The sequence below is a fragment of the Gouania willdenowi genome, chromosome 4 (assembly GCF_900634775.1).
Source record: "Gouania willdenowi chromosome 4, fGouWil2.1, whole genome shotgun sequence".
NCBI classification, from domain to species: domain Eukaryota; kingdom Metazoa; phylum Chordata; class Actinopteri; order Blenniiformes; family Gobiesocidae; genus Gouania; species Gouania willdenowi.
Genome location: NC_041047.1, coordinates 18,063,611 through 18,074,923, shown reverse-complemented (window position 1 = coordinate 18,074,923; position 11,313 = coordinate 18,063,611). Strand labels below are relative to the sequence as shown.

Genomic DNA, 11,313 nt, shown 5'->3' with positions numbered 1-11,313 from the left:
AAGAGCGGGAGCCAAGGAGCCCCAGGCCACCCCCCCCCCCCCACAACTGAGTAGACCCCCAGACGCCCCGGAGATCCCAAGCCGAGAGGCAGCCACCGCCCCCCACATACTCACCCGAGAAAGCCCCAAGGAGCCAAGAAGAAAAATGCAAGAATGAAAGAATGAATGCTGTAGACTCTACAGCATTCATTGATACAGGGAACCTAGGCTCTACAGTGTAGAGCCTAGGTTCCCAAAGTTGGGTACGGGTACCCCCAGGGGTATGCAAAATGTCATAGGGGGCACATGAATAAAAAATAAAAATTGGAAACTACAATATAAATTGATCAGTCGTCAAGAGCCTCCATGCATTGCCACAAATGACACATTAGCCGATGTAAGAATACTTATTAATATTTTTTTTTTAATTATTATTATATATTGTTCCTTAACAGGACATAGGTAAAATTCAGAGACAAGTTTTACTGCAGGGTGACATTGTATGTGACATTACATTAGTGTTTTCCAATTTTTTGGGGTCGTGACCCCATTTTAATGTCACACATTTTTGGTATCTCCAGAAGCTTTTTGTTCTTTCTAGAATTAGCTTTTGACAGTGTTTGTTGTTGCCAGGATTAGTGCACAAAGTGACAATATGCACTAGCTCCGATATTTTTATACTGCATTTTATTTGAACTTGATTTATATTTGATGAAGTGAAAGTGTAGAATACAGTTGTTTAAGATTTTGTGTGTGGTGTGAATTTGAAAAATAATTAGAAATGAAATCATTTAAAAACAGATTTTTAATCAGTTTTTTTTTTTTTTTTTTAAATTATTATTATTGTTTTTATTATTAATTATTACGCGTTTCATGGGACCCCATTTGAATTCTAGGTGATCTCACATCGGGTCACGACACCAAGGTTGAAAACACTGATTTACATTATTGTATTTTCTAAGTGTGCAGCAGTAGGGGGTACATGGCTTCAGGGTACATGTCTGAAGGGGTACGGGACTGTGAAAAGTTTGGGAACCACCGCTGTAGAGATTGCCAGGGCTAGATGTAGCAGTTCATCTCCAGGCCTCATGGGGGCGAGAGTCAACTGCTTAGTTAAGTGTATCACAGCCATGGACGTACAGTCCGGTTGTTTAGCTAGTTAGCATCTTAGCTGGTATCATCACCCGTTGTGAATTCGTCTTTTGTTGTTTGTTTTTCACCATAGAAGCATTCGGTAGCATTGATTTGAAAAAAAAAAAAATAATATTGTGATATTGTTATTTTTGTAGTCTGTGAAACTAACGTGATTTGTAATTTAAAGCTTTAGCTCGGAGCGTCATGGATAAATAGCAGCGTTAGCTTGTGTTCACGGAGTCTGAGATACTGAACTGTGTTTACGATCGACAAAGCTGTACAAACATTGAACTATAACTCATTCACTAAGCCATGACTACCGGGGCTGATGTCAGGGATATTCTGGAGTTGACTGGAGGGGAAAATGACGGTCCTATCAGCAAGAAGGACCTCATCAATTCAGACAAGGTGAGAGAGATGGTGATGTGATGAACAATAGTGATGTTGAAAAAACCAACATTATCAATCAGTTATTTATTTATTTTTTCTTATTTATTTTACAGTGATCTAAAATCATAATGCTATTTTAAATTACTTAAATTATTTGTTGATTACGTGACGGAACTGTATTTGAAAATGCACAATTTATTGTCCCAAATTTAACTTTCACTAATCCGGCCAGTTTAAAAAAAAAAAAAAAAAAAAAAACCTGAGCACTGATATTCATACACTAACGTGTTGTTTAGCTTAAAAAAAAACAACTTTAATTTAATTTATTAGATTGAAGATGCCACAGATTTGACATTTCTAATGGTAGAGATTAGGGGTGTGTATTGCCTGGCATCTGGCGATACATAGTTCACGATACAATACGATATATCCCGATATTAGAGTATAAGGTGATTTTTTATTTTATTTTTTTTAATATATGACTCGAGAAACAACTAATCTGTAAATGTGTACGCCTTCATGAGAACATTATGTAAGAAATATATTTTATTAGCATATTTTACACTGACAACATTGGCTTTAACATACCATGTGCCAACAACTTAAAATAAATAAAATAACATACAATCTGCCTGTGGGTTTTAAACCAACTTTATCTTTAGTGCAACATGACTTTAGTGTAACTTAACTGAGGTATATGCCTAGAACAACAAATAAATGCAGAAAGTTAGTACTTTCTTTTTAGATTTCATTGTAAAAACACAAGCTGGTCAACATATCCAGGTTTCAGGGCACTTAATTGTGCAGTTACAATGTCTCCTGCAGTGGAAAAGACTTTCTTGGTTAAATAAAGGTACATTTTTTTTTTCAAGAAATGAAAAAAAATTGATATGGATGCATTTTGAATTGATCCAAGAATCACGCAACGATATACTGCAGAATCAATTTTTATCAACACCCCCAGTAGACAATTTGTTTTTAATATTTCTTCTAGAATGTAATGACCGATCTAATATAAGGTCTACAACAAAGACCATTTTTATATTTAGAAATGTCCAGCTACAAATTAGGTTTGAGCTGAAAAAAATGTCTATTGTCTTTATTTTCCTCAGAAAAAATCTAAAAAGTCCACAGAAACTCTGACCTTCAAGAGACCAGAGGGGATGCACAGAGAAGTCTATGCTTTGCTCTATTCAGACAAGAAGTGAGTTTATTTAAAAAGTACTCCTACACATATAATGGCAAGCATTTAGTACATCACATTAGTAACCAGTACTTCAGTCGATTGCAGTTTAACAGTTTATATACAGTATTGATGTCTAATACAGCATGTGTTTTTCTCCTCACTTTACGACATGTGTTTTTTCCCTTATTAAGTAGAGATGCTCCCCCTCTGTTACCGAGTGACACTACTCAAGGCTATAGGACAGTCAAAGCCAAATTAGGCTGTAAAAAAGTCCGTCCCTGGAAATGGATGCCCTTCACAAACCCGGCTCGAAGAGATGGAGCCATATTCCACCACTGGAGACGAGCTGCCGAGGAAGGAAAGGATTACCCGTTTGCACGCTTCAACAAAGTGTGTAACACATACGTCTCTGATTAGATGCTCGGTGTGTTTGAAGCCTCTGTTTTGAGCCTGTGGGACCAATAATGAGGTGTTATTTCTTTGATCCCTCACGTAGACTGTGCAGGTGCCAGTGTACTCGGAGCAGGAGTATCAACTGCATCTGCATGATGACGGCTGGACTAAAGCAGAGACCGACCACCTGTTTGACCTGTGCAAACGCTTTGACCTGCGCTTCATTGTAGTCCACGACCGATATGACCACCAGCAATACAGAGTAGGGCTTCACATTTCTGCAGTGAAAAGATATTGGTTGAAAATATGGTCTTATTTTTATTTTTGTAGAAACGCTCTGTTGAAGACCTCAAAGAGCGTTATTATGGCATCTGCGGTAAGCTGACCAAGGTCCGTGCTGCAACAGGAGCAGAACCCAAGATCTACATCTTTGACGCTGGCCATGAAAGACGTCGGAAGGAACAGCTGGAGAAGCTCTTTAATCGCACGCCAGAACAAGTTTGTACCTTTTGATTTATTTTTTGTGTACATGGCGTTTATGATGTTTGCAACTTGGGCCTACTACATGTGTTGCAGAGTTGGGGTTAATTGTATTTTTCGATTGCTATTACGTCTTTAATGATCTATGTTCAATTACAATTATGGTGACTGACATCTTTTGCAATTACAATTACTGATGCTTTAATAAAAGAAAAAAGCCCATAAAATGTAACCTTCCTCTTGTGTTAGCTTTCTGTTAGCATCTCTTATTATAACAGCTCAGTTTGACCCATGTCTTAAATCAGCTGTAAAATACAGTAAAAATGTTATCTATCACCTAATTAGTTTTTTGTCTCTTGGTTACGTTGTTAGGCTTCCTAATCAATTAAAATGTTGGTGTTAATATTTTTGGTGTGGGAGTCTGAGCCTAGATTTTGATTGTTTTTAAAATGACAAAATGATCCTGAAGAGAACCGAGTTCCACGGGTTTGTGTTTAATTAAATCATTTATAGAATTTCCATGCCAATTACAATTACAAAGTCTGAGCTAAAGTACAATTAAATTACAATTACAACAGTAACGGATTCCCTCAAGAACAATTATGATTATGTCATAATTGTAATTAATGACCAATTACATGATTACAATTCTATTTGACCCCAACCCTGGTTCTTATCGACATAGTTTTCCAACAACTTTACAATCCAATGTTTGCACTACTGTTGTTTGTCCTGCAGGTGGCAGAAGAGGAATATCTTGTCCAAGAGCTGAGAAAGATTGAGAACAGGAAAAAGGAGCGTGAAAAGAAAGCCCAGGATTTACAGAAACTCATCAAAGCTGCCGATACAACCACAGAGTTGAGACGAGCTGAAAAGAGAGTGTCTAAGAAAAAGCTTCCACAGAAAAGAGAAGCAGAAAAACTGGTACGATGTGCTCCCACACAAACGAAACACCTTTGACAGATAAACAATTAGCAGGGTGAACTGTTGTGGAAGATTGTGGTGCTGTTATATTTATTTTGTTCAGTATAAAACTGCTCTCACTTAGCTTTTTAGGGGCCTGTTTTACCCCATAATTCTATGTTGAGTTTAGGTGTGTTCAATGATCACATGAGACTCATTTTTGTCTTCCAACAATATTTTTTGCTTTTTCAGGCTGTTCCAGAGACAGCAGGCATCAAGTTCCCTGACTTTAAATCAGCAGGAGTCACCCTGCGCAGTCAGAGGGTGAGTGTATACGTAAACCTACCACTACACACTCCGATAATAGAAAGCAGACTGGAAATTACACTGAAGTTACATTTTAAAATCAGAGTCAAAAGTTGAGGTTCCTGGTTGCTGCCAGAGGTGAAAGTAGAGCTGAGTGATTTTACCTAAAAAAAAATGTCTCGGATTCTTGGAAGAAAAATTTGAGTTTCAATTTTTTTTTTTTCAATGCACTTAAAAATGACTGCAGACATCAGATATATTGACAAAAGTGCAACTTTATTGCTGTGATTGTCCTCAAAAGTTAAAATGCATAAAACAATCCCACAATAAAAAGTAAATGATTCTGTCATTCAACAATTTCAAGTTTTAACCCAGGTTTAAGCAAAAGTGCAACAACAACTTCACAGTAGCTTAAATTTTCTGATTAAGAAATCAGATAACTATATTTTTTATAACATAACATTACAAATAAAAAATAATAAACTCTGCCCTTAGCATCTCAGCATAGTGTGAATAAAGCATTAAACATGCCTGTGGCACACACATAACCTACTCAAAGGGTAAACACATGTAAACAAAGAGGGGGCTGGCTCACATCGTGCTACGGTAACCCACAAGGACGGAACGCGAAAAAAACTGAAAAAAATAAATAAGCTCGAATTTGCAAAATAAAAATCGTTTTTATCTACAAATTTGATAAATCGAATAAATTGATTTTTTTCTTTTGCCCAGCCCTTGATGAAAGTAATGGATTAAAGTACTCAAGTTACTGTAATTGAGTTGCTTTTATGGTACTTTGCGTATATTTCTAAATCAGTTATTTTACTTGTACTGAAGTACATTTTAAAAGAAGTAAATTAATTTGTTACATTTCTACACACAACCGTTACTGAGTAAATTATTATTGTTTTGTTTCAAAATGATCAACAGACATTGTGAAACTAAAAAAAATGAAATGACCAGACATCAATCGAATGCATCACATCATAGCCGACCATCCAGATTAAACATAATGCACAATGCCAAAACAGCATTGAATGCTGGTTATTTCAGCCTCAGAATGTTTTTATTTAGAATTGAATTAATTGGTGTCGTTTTATTTAAAAAATAAATAAATAATTCCACATTTTGACAAACTTTTAATTTTATACATTTTTTACCTTTGTAAAAAAATAAATAAAGTTTAAATGAATACTTTGTTTTTTAAGTTTATACATGAGATGTTTACTGTATGCAAAGGAACCGTGACAAGATTTATTACCAAAAATAAACGTGGGGGGTGAAAGTAACTAGTAACTTTTGCTTTTACTATTTAATTAAACTACTGTTTACTTGTACTTGAGTATTTTATGTATGACTTACTTGTACTTGAGTACAATTTCATTCAAGTAACACTACTTCTACTTCAGTAGGATATATCACTGTGGGTCCTTAAAATGTCTTAAATAATTTGTTTTACAAATAAAAGATTTTAAAAAGTATTAGATTGTCTTAAATTTAGATCAGATAGGTCCTAAATGTGCTTTAGTCACGTCACCGTGACATTTTCTGGTGAGCACGGACTGAACGCTCTTCTCATCCCATTCCATCTCACCATATGTCTGTGGCTCACACACACAGCTCAACCAAAGGGCTTTTTCTCTGACAAATCACACCATTTACTAGTCATGCTCATGTTAGTATTACAAACACACACAAGAATTATGGTAATCAGAGTTCAATCACCGCAGAAAGTACGCTCCACTGTGATTTAGCAACAATACAGAATTTAATCACACATTTCAGCCTCAACGAAGGAAAAAGTCAAAAGTGCCTCAAAATGTTAATATAGTTCTGCTAGTGATTAATAAAATATAAAATGGTCTTTGTGGCATTTTTATCCACTGACTTTCACTCATTGTTTTTCTTGTAAAACTGTTGATAAAAATGAATTGAGTTTATATCAACATTTTGAGGACAAATATAGAGATATGAATATCGGTCCATATCACCCAGACCTAATGTAACCAAAGCAGTAATGTTTTATGTGGTTAAGGATATGATTGTTCAAACTGTGGGAAATGAGGGTTTCAAAAGACTGCCTAAAGTACGATGCAAGTGTTGCTAATGCTAATGCTACATCACTTTAGTTAAGTTAAGCGGACTGTGTGTGAGTAAAAGAACTCGTCAGCCTTTTTGTTTGATGTTTATTGGAACCAGGTTTAAAAATTTGTTTACATACATTTTTTAAAATGTTTGAAAAGTACCCTGACTTAAATGATCTTTTATCCCTTTTTTCCTTTTAGGGCGATGTTTTTAAGTAGGTGATTTGGTGATTTGTTTTATTGGTAAATAACTTTAAAATAGTCTAAATGATCTGAATGAAATAAAATCGTGTTCGTGATTTTTCCAAAGAAAAAATCATGATATGACACATTTGAAGAATGTTTTTGAACAACTGATTATTTTCATTTTTCCTTTTATGTACATTATTAACTGACATCAGTGCCTTTAATGGTAAAACAATATATTTTCCCTTTGGTCTGTATTTTCATTGTGTTTGGTCTTAAATTGTCTTTAATTGGTATTAAAAAGGTCTTAAAAAGTCTTAAATATAACTTCTTCCTACCTGTAGTCATCCTGTATCATTTCTTTTTACACCTGTGGTTGCTGCACAGCTGTGTAAACACTTATTGACTGTTTACATAAAGTGTAGAACTTTTATTACTCAGCTTATGTCTAATGTTGCTCTATGTGACAGATAAACATTCCTATCTTTAAGTTGCAATCCTTTCTTACCCGTGTAATGACAGATGATGTCAGTTATTTGGTCATTTCTCTAAAACCAAGCTACACGACTCTTATTCATCTTTCTGACTGATGAGGAGCTGCTGCTCTCAATGGAGAAGGCATTAGCCTGGCTAAAGTAGTAAAGTGTCCCTACAGCTAATCAGTCAGATGGAGCTCAGTGGATAAAGACATTTTGATCTGGCTCGCTGAAGTGCATTTCATACCAATTAAAAGCCCCGAGGTGGAGCTGTTTATCCTAATGTTCCCGGTGCTTGAAGTCATGCCTCTTGTGGACGTGTTTGTTTATTTATTTATTTTTGCTTGTGTTTGTGTGTCATTTAGATGAAACTGCCAGGCTCAGTAGCCCAGAAGAAGATCAAGGCCATTGAGCAGATCCTGGTAGAGCAAGGAGTGGGTGAGTATGAATAAACATGAGCACGTCTTATTACTTCAGCGTCTGCGTCTGTGACAGACACAGATGCAGACGCTGCAGCGAGTTTACTGAGTAATTAATCCCTAAAACCCACTCAAATGCACTTTGAAGAAGATTCTGAAACTAAACTGTTATTTAGTTTATACTTCACCTTGAGTTTACGTGGAATTTTCTCCTCAATGACACCACCCATGTAGATCATGTCAGCAGTTGCTATAAATGTAGATATACAGTATATAGTGCTGAAATTTCCCTCAGATTAACCTTCAATATTGTTTATTTTTTGTTTGTTTTTATTTTTATTTTTTTACCGTGGTAACACTTTATCATAGTTATTCCCAACCTGTTTTGAATGGTGACCCCATTTTAATATCAATAATTTTTGGTTTTTGATCATTTTTGTTATACTATATTACAAATACAGATATTTTATTATTATTATTATTATTATTATTATTATTATTATTATTATTATTATTATTATTATTATTATTAATAACTAGATTTACATTAATCAATATATCATTGTTTAAGATTGTGTTTTATTTTGAAAAAGAATAATAATTAATCGATAATCAAACATTTATTTTAATCAGTAATTTTTTAATCAATTCCTAGACATTTCAGGCAACTCCATTTTAAAATCCAGGTGACCCCACATGGGGTCCCGACCCCAAGGTTGAAAAGAGCTGCTTTATCCACTCTGATTAAATTCTATGATCTTAAATTGGTCTTTAAAAGCCTCAACCATCAAAGCGCTTTAATCTGTAAATGTGTTTTTCTTGGTTCTTAGATCTTAACCCCATGCCCACTGAGGAGATCGTGCAGATGTTCAACGAGCTCCGCAGTGACCTGGTGCTGCTCTATGAACTGAAACAGGCCCACAGTAACTGTGAATATGAGCAGCAGATGCTGCGTCATCGATACGAGGCCCTGCTGAAGGCTGGCAGTGGGACTGGGTGTACAGGACCACTAAGTGCTGGGATCCTTACTGCACCACATGGTGGGGACCTCAACACCTCCAACAACACGACGGCATCCACCCCTGGGGCCGAAGCTCCTTCCTGGGCAGATGATATTAAAGTGGAAGCTAAGGAGCAGATCATTGATGTCGTAGGAGCTCCACTTACACCCAACTCAGTAAGTCTCCTTTCTTTTCTTTAAAAGACTTAAAGTCAACATTGAAAGGAAAGTAGATAAGAGTGGACACACGTGTAAAAACTAGCATATATTTAAAAGAATGCAATCAAAATGAAATGGAAAATATTGTGCCAACGTTTTAGGTTATGTTAAAGATATCACAGGCTTTAAATAGTTTTTAGCACTTTACAAAATGCAAAGAGAAAACAAATATAAAACCTGTTTTCTGAATTTACCATCAAATCAGCATCAAGTCTTAGGCTGTTTTCACAGCGATATAGTTGTTGACTAGGGCCCATCGGGCAGAGAACAGATGAAAATTGTATCACCTTGATTTTTGCTTGGTTTATGTCAGGAGTGAGTATTGGCAAGGATGTTGCAATACGATACGTATCACGATACGATACGTATCGCGATACGATATTATCGCGATATATCATGTTATTCTACCCAGTTAATATCAAAATGAAACGTAGAGATGAAAAATCTTGTTGCTGTATATGTTCATCAGAAGATATTGATCATTCAGAGGACAAATTGAGTCAAAACTATTTGCTTCAAAACAGCCTATTTAGTGTTTTTGCACATCTTCACTGAAAAAAGAGAATGCAGTGTTACACACTGCCATCATAAAACTGAAACTACTGTGTAGAAGTCTCAAAGTAACCATGACAACATAATGACGGCATTGTTACAACTGTAAGTGAGAACATTAAGGATAAAGCACCCTGAGTCACTGACAATGCACAAAAATAAGAAAAAATTATTTATCCTATTGTATCAGTTTAAACACTGAATCTGAACAGATTATATGAAAATAAAATATCTGTGCATACATAAATATTGCAGGCATTACATACTGCCATCATAAAATCAAGTGCATCAAATAACCATTTCAACACATTGAAAGCATTGTAACCACCACTGAAATATTACACAAATACACAAAAATATTGATTAAATATATAAAAAAATCGATTTTTCAAAATTTTGAAAATGGATTTAAAACTGGTTCCCAAAAAATGAAAGTGAAATCGATTTTTTTTCTCACACCCCTAGTTTACGTTCACATTGTACTTTTTGATCCTTTCTAAAAATGAAAGGGAAAACCCAGTCAGTTACAGAGCTGCTTGTTTTTGATGCATTATCACTCCGATCGTAGAGTGTGGATATGCAAATGTGAAAAAACAAGAAATTGAAGTTTGTGTGACTCAATCACTTATTTCTCCTCAGCTCATCACAGCCAGTTCAACCTGCAGGCAGCACTCAGGGAAAACTTAGTTATATCATCTGTCCTAAAAATAAACATGGTAAAACCTTGATTGAGACCAAATTGAGAATGATCGTTTAAGATTTTTGCTCACGGAGAAAATCCAAAAATTTGGTCATTCTCACAAGTTTTAACTCCCGCCGCTGAGAAAACTGCTGTGTGGGAGGAGCCTGCAGGAGTTCCAAAATAGTAACAGATGAAAATGGAAAAAAATAAGACAGGACTAAGAAAAAAAATCTAGACTAAAACAAATCAAAACAAAAAAAGATGAAGGCTAAAAAGAAAACAGACAAAAAACGATAACCATGTGAATAAAAAAGTGTACTACAATTGTGATATTTTTTTTTCTTCCACTACTGGATGTGTTTTTTTTATTTTCAGTGGCCCTAATCTTCCCTTAATTTGAGCTTATACATTGTTTTATGCCTTCATGGTGTTGTGTGTGACATCTCACCTACAGAATCCATACTGATCTAAAGGAAAAGGTGGTCATAAAAAATGCTAGATTGATTCAGATGACTGTTTACTCATGTTTTATGAAGACAAATCAAGACAATTAATGATAAATTGCTTTAATCATTTTTTTATCTTTATTGTTTTTGTTTACAGCGCAAACGGAGAGAATCTGCATCCAGTTCGTCATCGATAAAGAAGGTGAAGAAGCCTTGATGAGGGAACCGGTGTTGGTGTGCAATGAAAGAATAAAAAAATGTTGTTCCTCATTCAGCTGCACTCGTGTGATGATTATATGTGTATTAAGGACTGGACAAGAAACATGCAACAGAGCCAGTTGCTGGATGGCTGTCTATTTACGTAGATATACTGTTGACCACACACACACACACACACACACTGGACTTTTCCTGTGCTAATGAGACCTCTGCAACCCCCCCCATCGTGTCTGCCCAGCGCTGCTGTGACAAAGGCAAC

General features: G+C 35.5%; 1 protein-coding gene across 2 annotated transcripts; it reads left to right on the top strand.

The window, feature by feature from the left end:
- Positions 1–1,089: 1,089 nt before the first annotated feature.
- On the top strand, positions 1,090–11,105 carry dmap1 (DNA methyltransferase 1 associated protein 1). Of its 2 annotated transcripts, none has more exons than XM_028444460.1 (10): positions 1,090–1,521; positions 2,616–2,707; positions 2,884–3,079; positions 3,186–3,344; positions 3,413–3,580; positions 4,301–4,486; positions 4,718–4,789; positions 7,883–7,955; positions 8,767–9,113; positions 10,993–11,105. In XM_028444460.1, the coding sequence occupies exons 1-10, from the start codon at positions 1,426–1,428 to the stop codon at positions 11,050–11,052; spliced, it is 1,449 nt and encodes a 482-aa protein (XP_028300261.1). In that variant the 5' UTR covers positions 1,090–1,425; the 3' UTR covers positions 11,053–11,105. The 2 variants fall into 2 exon arrangements, with proteins under 2 accessions (XP_028300261.1, XP_028300260.1); XM_028444459.1 differs by having other exon boundaries at positions 2,881–3,079.
- The last annotated feature ends 208 nt before the right edge of the window (positions 11,106–11,313 follow it).